The 16,694-nt window shown below is 43.4% G+C and overlaps 1 protein-coding gene across 30 annotated transcripts in view; it reads right to left on the bottom strand.

Moving 5' to 3' along the window:
- DOCK9 (dedicator of cytokinesis 9) overlaps positions 1 to 16,694 on the bottom strand; it is a 345,301-nt gene that overhangs the window by 187,056 nt on the left and 141,551 nt on the right. For all 30 annotated transcript variants that reach the window (XM_066236469.1, XM_066236475.1, XM_066236493.1 and 27 more), the window contains exon 2: positions 529 to 645. In XM_066236469.1, the coding sequence (XP_066092566.1) occupies positions 529 to 645 (117 nt within the window). The remainder of the gene's footprint in view (positions 1 to 528; positions 646 to 16,694) is intronic.

Genomic DNA, 16,694 nt, shown 5'->3' with positions numbered 1-16,694 from the left:
TTCTCTGCGAGCTCAGTGCAAAGCCTCTCACAAGGCATCCTCCTAACAGGATGCACGACAAAATCCTCTACTGCTCCCCAGCAAGTATCAACCTTAAAAGTCTAAGGCACTCAGGGAAAAAACCCTAAATTTCTCTTCAAACAAGTCTCACAAGACATAGGAGGCAGTTGTCCATTAATTCAGCCCAGACAACAGCACTTTGTATTCAAGATAAAACACATAAACATACACTTGAAAAAAAAAGTTTTACATATATGTGTGTGTTTGTGTTATAGATATGCATGTTTGCATCATGTATACATACATTCATATATACTGCTGTCTGCATAGATATGCAAAAACTATACCAGTTTAAAAAATCAACTCATAAAAGAATGCCTGAAGAATATAATGACGTTTTCCTCTTAAATAACATCACCTTTTCATCTTTAAAAATCATAAATTATACACACAATAAATCAAGAGATCGAAAATAATTGTAAAGCTTAACCACATAGTTCTATTCACAGAACCTTGAAAGTTACCTACCTGAAAGTCATCATAGGGGAAGAGGAGCATCTCCCTTAAACAGTCATTCAGGATCTGGGTCTTCCTCTGCACAATGACATTTTCATAGTCAAGTGGCTCAATCAGCTTTGGCTTTGCCTGGAAGGTGAAAGATAAGCACTTGAAATATTCTTATAGATACAAGCAGTTTCTTAAGATTAAAGAACTTTATAAATTCTACTTTATATGTGTTTTGTATTTCCCAACTGTTCTATAAGTAGAGCGTGTTAGTTTTGCTACCAGGAAGAATCAGAAACAAGAGACAAAAGTTGTTTTCAAAGAAACAGAAGACATTTCATCGCACTCTGTCTATATATAGTCATGCTGGCTTAGTTATTTAAGCACAAAGGAGGCTATGGATTCTGGTGAAACTTCCAGTCATGTCTTGGGTCACCCCCCGGCTAGGTCAGTCCTCTTCCAAGCCTTAGGCTCTGCCAGAGCTGCCCACTTAGGCCCCCAGCGACAGTCTGGCAGTGAAGGCTGTGTGCCCACAGTGGCTCCAGCCATGACCACCCGTTCTTGGCTCAGGGCTTAAAGCATTCACAGAGCTCACTACTTCATATAAGACTCTATGGAACCCATCTCTGAGTCTCAAAATATCCCTATCTTCCTGAAATATTTACAACTTAGATATGTAATACCTAGAAAAACCAGGCAAGTGGGGGGGGGTACTACTTATACAAGGGCTTGTGTGTGACCCTCAGCAGGTAGAGCTGGCCATCCCTACCATGCTCCGAAGACAGGCAAGAAGCAACCAGCAAGCGGGGAAAGAAAAGAGGTAATATGCTTTCCCTCTTTTTTATTTAGAAATTAAATTTAATGGACTTAAAGTGATCAGTGAGAGGGCACAGGTTTCAGGTAAACATTTCTATAGTATTTGGACTGTTGATTGTGTTAAGTGCCCATTACCCAAAGTCAAATCAATTTCTGTCCCCATATGTTTGTCCCTCTTTACTCCATGAGTCTCATTTTCATATCCCACGGATATGTGAAATCATACAGTTCTTAGCTTTTTCTGATTTACTTATTTCACTCAGTATAATGTTCTCAAGGTCCATCCATGTTGTCATAAATGTCACTATGTCATCATTTCTTATGGCTGAGTAGTATTCCATAGTATATATGTACCACATCTTCTTTATCCAATCCTCTATAGAGGGACATTTTGGTTGTTTCCATGTCTTGGCCACTGTGAACAGTGCCGTGATGAACATGGGGGTACATGTGTCTTTACATATCAATGTTTTCGAGTTTTGGGGTTAGATGCCCAATAGAGGGATTGCTGGGTCGTATGGTAGTTCTATTCTTAGCTTTTTGAGGAACCACCATACTCTCTTCCATAATGTTTGTATTAATGTACATTCCCACTGGCAGTGAATGAGGGTTCCTTTTTCCGCACAGCTTCTCCAACACTTACTACCTGTCTTGTTGATAATAGCCAATCTAACAGGTGTGAGGTGGTATCTCATTGTGGTTTTGATTTGCATTCCAATAATAATTAGCAAAGATGAGCATCTTTTATATATGTATTTGCTGTTTGTATGTCTTTATGGGAGAAGTATCTGTTCAGGTCCTCACCCCATTTTTAAATTGGATTATCTGGATAATATGCCTTTTAAAATTATTTCCAAGGTTATTCTTCTCAGAAAACATCTTTTTTTCTTTTCAGTCACTACTACAGTGCTTATTGATCACTTCCCACTTGCAAGGTACTAACTGGGTTATGTCAGAGATAAAGATACATATTCAACTAACTATAGCTCAGTATGCCAAGTGCTGAAATAGGTACGTGTACACACACACACACTCACAGAGACAAAGATTAGGTTTTGAAAATATTAGTAACAAAACCATTAATAAAAAGTATCATTTAAACAAATGCTACATTTTTTTGTGAGAGAGACAGAGAGAAAGAGAGAGATGAGAAGCATCAACTCATAATTGTCTCACTTTAGTTGTTCACTAAGTGCCTTCATGGGGGGGGGGGGGTTGAGGCTCCAGTCGAGCCAGTGACCCCTTGCTCGAGCCCTCCCTCAAGCGACCTTGGGCTTTAAGCCAGTGAGCAACATAATTTCAAATGACAATATAAGATATACATTAAAGATATTTGATCTTTATTGGTTCTAATTAGCATCTAAATTGGGTGTTGTGACTGACCTGAGGCTGTTGCATGCTCCCAAAATCTGTCTCTTTTCCTTCCAAATACAGCTGAAGTACACTTCCCAGCCTCCCCATGGTTGGGTGTGACCACGGACTGTTTTCTGGTCAATGGCATGTGAGTGGAAGGGATGTGACCACGGCTATGTCTGGTCCATAAAGCCTCTGCCATTCTGAATGTTTGTGTTCCCCCCAAATTATGCAGAAATCTAATCCTCAAATGATGATATTAGAAGGTGGAGTCTTTGGGAGCCGATTAAGTCATTTGGGTGAAGCACTCGTGAGTGGGATTGGTGCCCTTTTAAGAGAAATCCCCCCAAGAGCTCTCTTGTCCTTACTGCTATGTGAGGACACAAAGAGAAGATGGTGGCCTATGAACCAGGACGTGGGCCTCACCAGACACAGGATCTTCCTTTATAACAGCCCCTCCCAAGTCCATAAAAAAGCATTTCCCTCCTCTGTCTGTCTGGACTTGTATGTGGTTTGCCATTAGACCACATGCATCAAATCGCAATTCTTTGTTGTTCCCAAGTAAACCCATTTTTCTGAAGAAACATCTGGCTGCCTATTTGTTTAAGGTCAACAGCCAAATTAGCACACCAGATAATGTTTTTGTTAATTAGATGAATGACTGTTTTTGCCTGAAGGTATCTTGGTAGTATTTAAAGACAAAACATAATGTTGTAGTATTAGGGTTACCTTGCTTTTGTGTGCTAGTGTATAACTTTCAAGGCATTTCACACAGATGATCACTTAATCTACTGTTAAATTAATTAAACAAGAAGACTATGAGACTGAGGTGGCTCTAATGCCTGGTAACCTATATAAGCAAACCAAAATCTAAACTTGTAAATGCCTCATAGTTACAAAATCAAAACACTCAGAACAACTGATCACAAACAGCCAACTAGGCTGTAGGCTACAGTCAAATATTTTTTCTTCGTTTCCATCCTTTATCTATATAAGTCTCTTCTCAGCTTTACTCAGCTGAGTGCTCCTAACCATTTTCAGTTTTTGAATTTGAATTCATTTTTGCTCTGTTTTTAATATGCCTCTGTTTATCTTTTAACACCAATGAACACCAAAGGCAGACATGAAAACATCACTCTGTTTTACTGAGGCTGGAAACTGTGGGTAGCAAACCAGAATGCAGTCTTCTGGCCCTTTAATGGTCTGGGATCACCACTGCTCAACCATAGTAAATGTGTGAAAAAGTTTATCAGCCAACATTTCTGTTAAAGATGCATGATGCATGATAACCAGGAAAAACCACAGGATTGATTTCAACAATAGGGAGATCTGACAAGTCTGTCTTCTTCAGTCTCAAGGATTATGAAGATTTGAAACTTGTACAAACCCTTAGCTAACTTAATGAAATGACTCCTTAGAGACCTGATTGAACAGAGGTCTTCACAGTAGCAGGGAGCACTTACCAGGACAACCCATTGACTCCAAGCAAAAGGGGTCAACCCTGAGTGAGTGACTCAACTGTTACTTAAGTTAAAAACAAGGCAAAAAGCTCTTGTGTCAAATACAAAGAACTGGCACGATGCCTCCGTTCTACACGTGGCCCTAAGGAGGAGGGAAGACGTTATCAGAGGAGATAAGGCTGAGAATGGACATTGATGAGGGAAGACAGAAAAAGGGAAAAGGGGGGAGGAAGAGACAAAAGGGACAGACACCTGGGGATAAGGGAGGCAGAGATGGAGGGAACATAGGAGGAAGAGAAAAAGAAAAAAAGAAATTACAGAAGAGAGGGGATTGGGAGACTTGAGGTAGGTCCATGGGAAGTCACAACACTCTACCCACAAAATTGTGGTTCAAAAGTATAAACACCTATTTTCTACTCTTCTTTAAACTGATGATTCAATGGTTAGAACTGTTTTCTGTTCTTCAGCTTCATTAAGCTTTTCCAAGTGGTCATATGAGTTGGAAGACAGCCCACTAGGGTAGGGAACTGACTGCCTTGCGGTATTACTGGTGACAGGAATGTCACCTTAACACTAAAGTGAAATTAGGCTAATTACTAGACTGCAAACCACCCACCCATGGTTTAGAACAGGGGTAGTCAACCTTTTTATACCTACCGCCCACTTTTGTATCTCTGTTAGTAGTAAAATTTTCTAACCACCCATTGGTTCCACAGTAATGGTGTTTCTTGCATATATATAGTGATGTTCCAGGTCGAGTGCTGGACTGTGTAAATTTAGAGGGGAAACTAAATTTCAAGGAGGTTAAGAAAGCCAAGTGCTGAGCTTTCTTAACCTCCTTGGGGTTACAGTATCCTTTGAAAACCTGGGCCTACTCCCACCCCAAAACATATACACACCTACTTTCGAAAATTTTATATAGTTTTGGCGGGAGGGTTGTCAGTCCCTGGAGGACAGCCATGGAACTGCGTTGAAGACATCCTAGACCAGTGCTGGTCAACCTGGTCCCTACCGCCCACTAGTGGGCGTTCCAGCTTTCATGGTGGGCGGTAGCAGAACAACCAAAGTATAATATAAATAAAGAGAGATTTACTATAGTAAGTTGTTTTATAAAGATTTATTCTGCCAAACTTAGCGAAAATCTGACATATAGTACTTGGTAAGTAATTATTATATGCTTTAACTTGCTGTAACTCTGCTTTATAAATCCGATGCTCTATCCACTGCACCACCGCCTGGTCGGGCTCTCTCAGCACTCTTGAAGCATCTCTTCCTTGCTGAAGTGAGGAGACCTCACAGCCCATGGATGGCAATTGACTCCACCTCCTCCCTTCGCTCTGTGTTTAACTTCTGCCAACAGCTCTCACTATATTGCATTAAGTATTTACAAGCCTGCATCCCCATTAGTCTAGGACAGGGGTAGTCAATCTTTTATACCTACCACCCACTTTTGTATCTCTGTTAGTAGTAAAATTTTCTAACCATCCACCAGTTCCACAGTAACAGTGATTTTATAAAGTAAGGAAGTAACTTTACTTTATAAAATTTATGAACCTCATTGCTGATGGCATGGGCCCCAGGTTTGAGACCCTGAGGTTGCCAGCTTGAGTGCAGGCTCATCTGGTTTGAGCAGAAAGCTCACCAGCTTGGACCCAAGGTCGCTGGCTCAGGCAAGGGGTTACTCGGTCTGCTGAAGGCCCATGGTCAATGCACATATGAGAAAGCAATCAATGAACAACTAAGGTATCGCAACGAGAAACTGATAATTGATGCTTCTCAACTCTCCGTTCCTGTCTGTCGTCTGTCCCTATCTATCCCTCTCTCTGTCTCTGAAAAAAAGAGTGCTGAGAGAAGTGAGGATTCTTCAGGTGGGCAAAATTTTGACCTCCTTGAGAACACAGCCCTCCTTTGCGAGGCAGATGTGAGGCTCCATCACACATCTCTAGCCCTGGGGCCCATGCCATCAGCAATGAGGTTCACTGCTTCTGACATGAGCCCACTCCTGTCACACCCTCACACCTCTGTACCTGTCATCACCCTATAGCCCTCAGGCAGCGGTCTACAAATGTTTTATTTTAGTAGCAGAATCTTCCCTCTTAAAAAAAAAGGAATAAGAAAGAAAAATAAATCCCACAGGCAAATATGACAAAAAAAGTTACAGCAAAGTTGCTCAATACCCAAGGCATGCAGTACTTAGCCATATAACTGGGGCATGACCTCCCTTAACCCAAAGGAAGCCTTTCTCTTCTCTGACTGCTTCTTGCATCCCTGGTTAGTAGCAGTCCAAGGGTGCTCTTCATTCTGCTTGGACTGAAATAACCCATGAACAGCTTATCTCCTCAACTAAGAGTGTCTTGGGTCAGGGACGGGCTTCATTATCTCTGGGTCCCCTTATCATCTAGCCCAGAACCCAGAGACATGCTGACTGTGAGGTTAATAAAACTTAATGCCCCTCATTTGCACAGACCCCTCTCCAGGCCTCATGTCTATATAGAGTTCAGCATCTTGGCTTATTAGGAAGCTCTGTAGTCACACACTGTGCCAGTCCACCCAATGTCGTGACTCATGATGTGCAGGTGCAGCATGAGGGGCTGGCTATATTGCAACACGGACAGATCCCAAGATGCACAGCGCCAGAACTGCTTGGGGGTATTTGAGGTACGGAACTGCACAAATGGAGAATGCCCCCAAATCATAAAGCTCATGTATAAAAAAAACCTAATAGATATTTTTCCAATTCTAAAAATGTGTGTAGTGTTACCTTGTGAAGCTAGAAGACACTTTTCTAAACTATGATTAATAAATGAATTTCGGCCCTGGCCGGTTGGCTCAGCGGTAGAGCATCGGCCTAGCGTGCGGAGGACCCGGGTTCGATTCCCGGCCAGGGCACACAGGAGAAGCGCCCATTTGCTTCTCCACCCCTCCGCCACACTTTCCTCTCTGTCTCTCTCTTCCCCTCCCGCAGCCAAGGCTCCACTGGAGCAAAGATGGCCCGGGCGCTGGGGATGGCTCTGTGGCCTCTGCCTCAGGCGCTAGAGTGGCTCTAGTCGCAACATGGCGACGCCCAGGATGGGCAGAGCATCGCCCCCTGGTGGGCAGAGCCTCGCCCCATGGTGGGCGTGCCGGGTGGATCCCGGTCGGGCGCATGCGGGAGTCTGTCTGACTGTCTCTCCCTGTTTCCAGCTTCAGAAAAATGAAAAAAAAAAAAAAAAAGAAAAAAAAAAAAATAAATAAATGAATTTCAACTAATCACGCTACAGGAAAGATGACATGATCTTTCCTGGTGATACAGAATGATAATGCAAACTCATGATCATATGAAGAGGTGATCATAGTATGAAGCCAAAAAATGGAGGGAACAAAGTACTACTGAGTTGTAGCAAGAGGTTATTTATTAAAATGTATTGTTTTCCTCTATTTATGATATTATGGTTGCAGCTGTCAGCTTTTTTAAATTTGTAATTTGTTGTGATTTCTTTCAAATTCTAAATATCCACTTCCATGCCTCCTTATTTTATATTGATAACTTTAAATCATTGTTCTTAAACAAGGCCCCCAACTTCTAAGTTTTTTGCTCACAAAACCTGGATCTGGCCTGACAGGGCCACAGATACAACACATACTGATCAAACTGAAGGCAGTAAAGTAAGCTGGTTAAGAAAGCTGAGCTGTACAGTTACGTGTGGTTGTTACTGGGATCCGTGGAGTTAATGCAGGTAAAATGCTTGGCAAATTGTAAACACATATAAATGTCACTTATTATTATTATTATATTAAATGTGTTTCTTGCATGACAGTGATCTTAGATATTTTTTGAGTGCTTCACATACATTCAATTTTCATAATCTGTTTACAAAACTTTTCCTGTATCCTTCAGAAACATATGAAATAAAATAGCCAACAATGGTAGGGGCATGCACAAAGAAGAAAAAAACAAAAGGCCAAAGACAGAGAAAACTGTACAATATAGTCAGGGGCTGAGTCCAAAATAAGGATAAAGAGATGCTTACATTATAAACTTAAATGAAGAATATTGATAAAGTTGTATCAGGCCTGACCAGGCGGTGGCGCAGTGGATAGAGCATTGTACTGGGAAGCGGAGGACCCAGGTTCAAGACCCCGAGGTCGCCAGCTTGAGCGCGGGCTCATCTGGTTTGAGCAAAGCTCACCAGCTTGGACCCAAGGTCATTGGCTTGAACAAGGGGTCACTCAGTTTGCTGAAGGCCCATGTCAAGGCACATATGAGAAAACAATCAATGAACAACTAAAGTGCCACAACGAAAAACTGATGATTGATGCTTCTCATCTCTCTCTGTTCCTGTCTGTCCCTATCTATTGCTCTCTCTGACTCTCTCTCTGTCTCTGAAAAAAAAAAAAGTTGTGCCAGGAGGAAGGGTTGAGAAGTACAGGAATTCGGAAAGGTGGGGTCAGGACTACAGAGAAGAATTTTAGACCCACTCCCATTGTGCAAGCTCTGTAAGAGCAGCAGGACCTAAAATTCTAAAGAGGAACAAGCAGTAAACCCCAAGGGACACTGAGCACTGAGGGTTATGTGGCAGAAGATGGAGGCAGACTCAAGTGGCGAGTCTGGGAGGCCCAGGGCCCACAGGTGGTTTTCTAACAGAAAATCAAAACCTTGGCTTCCATGGAGGAGACCCACAGGTCAGGGCCACGTGATCAGGATGCTGGGGAGAAGGAGTGGCACCTCAGTGGACAGCATGTGCACAGGTTAGCCCCTGACTCCAAGGCCCCACGGGCGCCCATCTACCGGTCAGAGCAGCAGGCAGCACGGCCAATCTCCATGGAGCACACAGGTCTCGCAGGTGCCAAACAGCACGATCCACGTGCCCCCTCATTAGCCTCCCTTTGAGGATCTTCGAACTCAGTCCTTTCTACAGCATTTGCTGCTGTGGATCTGGCTGCTCAATATCCCTGCAAATTGATATTCCAGATCAACAGACAATCAGAAACCAGGGAATCTTCTCTGTGCCAGGAAAATGAGATTCCTCAAGAAACCAGCAGAACTGGAAAGTGACAGACCACAGACGAGTTTCATTTTGGCCAAACACGTATGAAGCCTAGAATATCACGGAAAGACTTAAGCAAAAAACGCTGACTGATCCTACTGCTCTTCCCTCTGACATGATAGCTTCCCAGGATAGCTCTAGTCATTTCTTGCCTTTGTGCCTCTGATAATTAAATGTAATACAAGCTGAAACCCCAAATGCCACTTCTTGAAATAGCAAGCTAAGGAAATGGCAGCTCTTGCAGCATTCTATTATAAGAAATGAGAAATTCATCATTTCTGCTTATGAAGAATTTAGGGCTTCCTTGATTTATCTGCATGGCCATGAAAGCTACTTAATCAGCTGAGATAAAAACCTTTCTTGGAACTGGTCCATTTTCAAAATGGTACACTTCTCAACACTGCCAGCGGGACCAGTACTGTTGCCGGGGAGGGGGCAACGAGCCTGCAACAAGAAGAGGCTGGTCTCAGCACTCGCTTCAGCAGCCCGTGCACTAAGGAGGGGCTTCGGAACCAGACAGTCGTCAGTGCGGCCCCAGAAGCCCTCCTGCACTGCTCTCCGGTGCACCACTCTCACCGTATACTCCCACCAAGAACTTCTTGAAGTTGTTAAACTTGAAGGAAAAATCCTCATTTTCCTATAATTAGGATGGGCACAGGAAATGAGCAGCTGCCTCCCTTCCTCACATGCAAATGTTATTAGCAGTTGTGTGTTCCTTCTCTCCAGAATGTTTCAGAGCCTGTCCATGCGCACTACGCCAGGTCTTTGGGACACCAAAATTAAAAGGACACAGTCCCAACCCTAGAGAACTCACAATCCAGACCAGAGCCAGGTGTGTGAATAATTAGAGTGAAACGACTAACAGGAATGGGAACCCATGAATGGCATGTGACTCATCAGAATGAACCTAACTTCCTCCCAATTTATAAGCTCTACAAAAGCAAAGATTTCTCTATTTTATTCACTACTTTCTCCAGCACCTAGAAAAGCCACAGGACCAGTACTGTTGCTGGGCAGGGGGACAGTGAGCTTGCAATAAGAAGGAAGGAGCTTCCGAAGCCAGGTAACAGTCAATGTGGCCCCACAGGCCTTCCTGGCATAGGACAGGCACTCAATAAATGTACTGGATGAGAAAAAGCACCAACATGAGGTGCTTCTTAAAGGAGGTGGTTAGAGAGCTGAGTTTAAGAGATAAACAAGTTAGCCAGGATTCAGAATAGATGGAGAATGCCTTGCAAAGAAAATGGAGACACCAGGGAGCATGATCACAGACGGAATCAGACTTTGTGGGGCCTGAAATCTGTATAATCGAGGGAGAGGGGGTATTTAAAAAGTATAAAGTTGCTGGAGTTGCTCCCAGGGCCTTGGAAGGGATGCTGAAGTTGAAGCTTCAATAGCTCCAGGATAACTCTTCCTCTGAGTTCAGGAAGCAGCAGGCTGATCACAACAGCTGGGGCGGAGCTGCACAGAAGGCACGGGGCAGCGCCCAAGGGCTTGGGGCGCAGTCTCTAGGGGCCGCACCATCACTGGAAATCCAAGGAGACACAGAAAACCACATTTATGAGAACTCCTATCTGAAAGGACAGTTTCTGTAACGGCGCAGGATAAATGAACAGCGGCCTGAAATGAGTGGTGGCCTCTCAGACGGACATGCTTGACAAACAGTGGATGGTTAACTGCAGGTCCCTGGTTTCTTTGGAGTCAGAGAGGAAAGGCTCCGTACTAGGGTTCCCGCTGCACCTCTGCCCTAAGCAGCCCTCAGCCTCACATCTAATACAATAAACAATTTGAATAGCACTTATCTGAGGGAGTACCAATGATTAGCTCTCCTGGGATGCCACATGTCTGAAAACCACCCCTGGTCTATGGCCTGTGGTGAAAGGCGAGGCCAGAGCAGCAGGTGGGATATTCAGAAGGGCCCTAAGGAAGCCAGCAAACTGGTGCAGGAAAAAGGGGAGTAAAGACAAAACTAAGTCCCATACCATCCTCCAGCCATGAAAAATGACCTCCCATCACCTTGTCATAGACATGCTCTTTGTCCCATAACCCAGGACATATAATTTAGGAGACCCTGATAATCAATATATGATCACATCCCTTTTCAGTTAATACACATTCTTCTCCAGATTGTTCATCAGTGTGTGGTCTTGGCAGGCAGCTCTTTAGGAGCATGCTTGTTTAAAAGAAGATGGAGGCCCTGGCCGGTTGGCTCAGCAATAGAGTGTCAGCCCAGCTTGTGGAAGTCCCACGTTTGATTCCCGGTCAGGGCACACAGGAGAAGTGCCCATCTGCTTCTCCACCTTTCCACTCTCCTTCTTCTCTGTCTCTCTCTTCCCCTCCCACAGCCAAGGCTCCACTGGAGCAAAGTTGGCCCGGTGCTGAGGACGGCACCATAGCTTCCGTCCCAGGCACTAGAATGGCTCCAATTGCAGTGGAGCAATGGCCCAGGTGCACAGAGCATCACCCCCTGGTGGGCTTGCTGGGTGGATCCCGGTCAGTAGCATGCGGGCGCCTGTCTCTCTGCCTCCCTGCTTCTCTTCAGAAAAATACCCCCCCCCCCAAAAAAAAAAAGGAGCCGGAGGTTCAGAAACATCAGAACTACTACTGTGCAAACACTAGCCTGCGATGATCTGGGCTAGCCCTCTGGTTTTACAGACAGGGAAATAATGGAGCATGGGAGTTAAGTGACTGTCTCAGGTCCCAGGAGGAGTTGCTGCAAGGCTGGTTCTGGATCCAAGGTCTCCTGACCCCGTGGTCCATGCTCTCCCCCTCAGCCTCTACATTTTAGTTTTCGCACTTTCATTGACAATGTGCATAAGCACGTGATATAGGAAAAACTGAAGGAAAGAGAGAACCTTATCTAAGCTTGGACTGAAAAGCAAGCTCAAATCACAGTAAATCACAATAGTGAATTGAAGAATGTTTAGAAGAATGCATAATGAACACCAAACTCTCAGACATCTAAATATATTTCTCACACTGAAATGGGTTATTCTCAGAACAGACTAACACCAAGAATGACATACTTGTTAATCTAGTTTTTATCCTATAAACATGGATAGGATCCATGCAGTATAAAAATGCTGCATTCCCTTAATAGCACTTTGAAAATATCATTCAAATTTGAAAACTTGTCACTGAATGAAAATTTTACTTAATTAGGATTGGCAGTATTACCAAAATTTGAACACTCCAATCAATTTGGTAGAAGGAAGAGAGTCTGGGATTTTATATTTGCCAGTTTTATAAATAACTGCAGTTTTCCAAAATTATTATCCTATTACTCACATGAACAGAATTAAAGACTGTATAAAAATCTGTCAAATCAAAAGTATCTAGAAAATAGTGTAAGAGAAGCATAATAATGAAAATTGAGGTAATAATAATACTGATTACAGAAAACCCACATAATTGATTGCATTTAGTCAGCTGTGCTCAATGGAGTTGCTGCAGAGAATGCTAATGAAGAAAGACAGGCATGACAGGGATTTAGGGGACTCTCTGTCCTCACCCATAGAGCACGCAAGCAGAAAGCTGAGTGGAGTGGGGCAACTGCCATTGCCAAGACAGTCCTTGATGCGTCATCTATCCTGACATAGGCATAGAAGGGTGTAAGAACAGAGAGAGATAAGAGAGAGAGAGTGCCTGAGGGGTAGGCTTACCATGTCTCTCACACACACAACCATCCCAGCTTCTAATTCTGCCTGCCATTTTTTTCACATGTAAAAGCAAAAAAGGAAAAAGATACACCACAGTAGCTGCATAAATAATTCTGCCTTAAATATATACTACAGATTCTTTTCCTACCAATAATCCCTACCACCCCACGCCATTCTGCTCTGTAGCATTATGGCTTGAAATTCTTAATTCTTCCTGTGTCCATAAAAGCTATTTTTGGAATCCTGAAAAGAGGTGGTCAAGTAATTAAGCTAAAAGGTTCTAAAAGCCAGATTTATTCAGATTTCAAAACAACTTACTTTAAGCTACTTATTTGAAGATATTAGGGGTGGGAGATGGAATATTTATATCATATCTCTGTTTCATAAAGGAGTTCCTACACACCTCATGGCCAGGAAGACAGTTCAGGGACCAGTTAAGGGTAGATATAAGGAGTGAGGATTAAAATTCTAGTCCCCAAAATTTTGACTACGACTGGAGATGGTGACAGGTGGACAGGGGTTCATACTACCAGTCCAGTGTTTCTTAGAGTGTGGCCCCAGACCAGAAATATCAGCATCACCTGGAACTTGTTAGAAATGTAAAACCCCAGATCTACCGAATCAGAAATCCTGGGGATGATGCCAAGCAGTTTGGGTTTAACAAAGCCTCTGGTGATTCTGATAGTCAACCAAGCTGAGAACCACTCTATTAATCTATGTAATTTTGTTAATGTTTGAAGATTTTGTATTAAAAGTGTTTTTTAAAATATCCTGACTCCACTGGTTATTGGCTGTGTGGCCCTGGGGCAAGTTATTAAATCTTCGTGTCTGCATCTAAAACTGGGAAAATTTCTCTTATCATCATTACAGGGTTATTAAAAGGTTTTAATATATAGCACCTGTACCGGGTAGGAACTCAACAAACAGTGGTCATGGGGACCATGCATAGTTGTGTCATTCAGACATAAGAGAATTTTAACTCCTACAACATACATCACCTAACTTTGTTGGATCACACACATTATCTCATGAAACTTCCCTCAAACTCTGTGGTTGTATCATCATCACTTCACAGATGAGGAAACTAAAATTCAGAGGGGGTTAAAGGAATTAACAAAGGTCACACAGAAGATGACCTTTGGATCTCCTGGTTCCAAGCCCTTCCCAAACCCACTAGCAATAAATGTGATGAAATTTCAGAGTTCTAGGACAGGAAACTCTTCCTCAATCCTTCCATTTCTCTTTGTATGAGAACTAAACACGCCCTGGCCGGTTGGCTCAGCGGTAGAGCGTCGGCCTAGCGTGCGGAGGACCCGGGTTCGATTCCCGGCCAGGGCACACAGGAGAAGCGCCCACTTGCTTCTCCACCCCTCCGCCGCGCTTTCCTCTCTATCTCTCTCTTCCCCTCCCGCAGCCGAGGCTCCATTGGAGCAAAGATGGCCCGGGCGCTGGGGATGGCTCTGTGGCCTCTGCCTCAGGCGCTAGAGTGGCTCTGGTCGCAATATGGCGACGCCCAGGATGGGCAGAGCATCGCCCCCTGGTGGGCAGAGCGTCGCCCCATGGTGGGCGTGCCGGGTGGATCCCGGTCGGGCGCATGCGGGAGTCTGTCTGACTGTCTCTCCCCGTTTCCAGCTTCAGAAAAATGAAAAAAAAAAAACAAAAAAAAAAACCCTTAAAAAAAAAAAGAGAACTAAACACCACGCCACACTGGGATGCCTCAATCACCACACCTCAGGGAGGACAGAGTCTGAGACTGTTCTCTGTCCAGCTCTGCTATCTGGAAATGTTAGTCACACTGAACTTCCCAAGCTCCATGATCTCACTAAGGAAGTGAAAACGGCAGAATCCCTTCCTCTAGAATACTGAAAATCATAAGCCAAAGCACTAACTCTCCCTGAAGAACCAGATTTGAATGCTGGAATACAAATGAATGCCATTAGGTAGTACTTACATTACCAATAAATATTTATTGGATATGATAATTGTAAGGTATTTTTCCCCGCCGAGAAGGAAGGAAGAGGGCTCGGAGCCACCAAGCGTGAAATAGTAAAAGGCTTTATTGAGTACAGCGCATCCCACCCAGCAAGGTTCCCTGGCCCCGAAGAAAGAAAGATGGAGGCCAAATGGAAGCCAGGGAAGTTGCAAGGATTAAACCGCGTGGGAGATGTTTAAAGGGTCCCTCTAGGGAAGTCGAGCTAATATGACGTGGTGAAATATCACTGGCTGGCAGACGGTGGCTTTTTTCCAAAGGGTTCCTGTGAAGCCTCTTTTGACGCACTTGGTTGTGGGCGGTCCTAGCCAAAGTTCGCAGGTCAGAGTTCCCCACGTGACCATCCCCCATTATCCACCGACCTTACAATAATCTTTGCAAGGAAAACCCAACCTTATACTTTCCCACATATGATCATTTTACTGGGATACTGGTAATAAGGTCATGCGTGATTTTCGCAAGTGCACAACAAGTATCAAAGGTGGTGTTCCGGTTTCAGTGTGGCTGACGAGGAGGTGGTACTGATAACAGGAGGGGTGCTGGCTAAGAGGAAGAGAGAGAAGGCTTTTGACTTTGGCCACCTAACTCTGAACTTCTGTACTCAAATGTAGATAAAATGTCAGCTAATATTTCAATTTAGATCAAAAATAATATAAGTACAAGAATTTGGTGGCATAATGCCCACACATTAGTCAAGCAGATTACTCTAGGACCATGATGCGAACCTTTTTATAAAAACTGCCCACTTTTGCAGTTCTGGTCAACCTGGTCCCTCCCGCCCGGCTCTAGGACATCAGTGGTCAGCAAACTCATTAGTCAACAGGGCCAAATCTTAACAGTACAACAATTGATATTTCTTTTGAGAGCCAATTTTTTTTTTATAATTTTATTTTTTTAATGGGGTGACATCAATAAATCAGGATACATATATTCAAAGAAAACATGTCCAGGTTATCTTTTCATTCAATTATGTTGCATACCCATCACCCAAAGTCAGATTGTCCTCTATCACCTTCTATCTAGTTTTCTTTGTGCCCCTCCCCCTCCCCCTTTCCCTCTCCCTCTCCCCCCTCCCCCCATAACCACCACACTCTTATCAATGTCTCTTAGTCTCACTTTTATGTCCCACCTACATATGGAATAATGCAGTTCCTGGTTTTTTCTGATTTACTTATTTCACTTCCTATAATGTTATCAAGATCCCACCATTTTGCTGTAAATGATCCGATGCCATCATTTCTTATGGCTGAGTAGTATTCCATAGTGTATATGTGCCACATCTTCTTTATCCAGTCATCTATTGATGGGCTTTTTGGTTGTTTCCATGTCCTGGCCACTGTGAACAATGCTGCAATGAACATGGGGCTGCATGTGTCTTTACGTATCAATGTTTCTGAGTTTTGGGGGTATATACCCAGTAGAGGGATTGCTGGGTCATAAGGTAGTTCTATTTTCAGTTTTTTGAGGAACCACCATACTTTCTTCCATAATGGTTGTACTACTTTACATTCCCACCAACAGTGGATGAGGGTTCCTTTTTCTCCACAGCCTCTCCAACATTTGCTATTACCTGTCTTGTTGATAATAGCTAATCTAACAGGTGTGAGGTGGTATCTCATTGCAGTTTTGATTTGCATTTCTCTAATAACTAAAGAAGATGAGCATCTTTTCATATATCTGTTGGCCATTTGTATTTCTTCCTGGAGATGTGTCTGTTCATGTCCTCTTCCCATTTTTTTATTGGATTGTTTGTTTGTTTGTTGTTGAGTTTTATGAGTTCTTTGTATATTTTGGATATTAGGTCCTTATCTGAGCAGTTGTTTGAAAATATCATTTCCCATTTAGTTGGCTGTCTGTGTATTTTGTTATCAGTTTCTCTTGCTGA

The sequence above is a fragment of the Saccopteryx bilineata genome, chromosome 6 (genome assembly GCF_036850765.1).
Source record: "Saccopteryx bilineata isolate mSacBil1 chromosome 6, mSacBil1_pri_phased_curated, whole genome shotgun sequence".
NCBI lineage: Eukaryota > Metazoa > Chordata > Mammalia > Chiroptera > Emballonuridae > Saccopteryx > Saccopteryx bilineata.
This window is presented reverse-complemented; position numbering and strand designations above follow the sequence as displayed.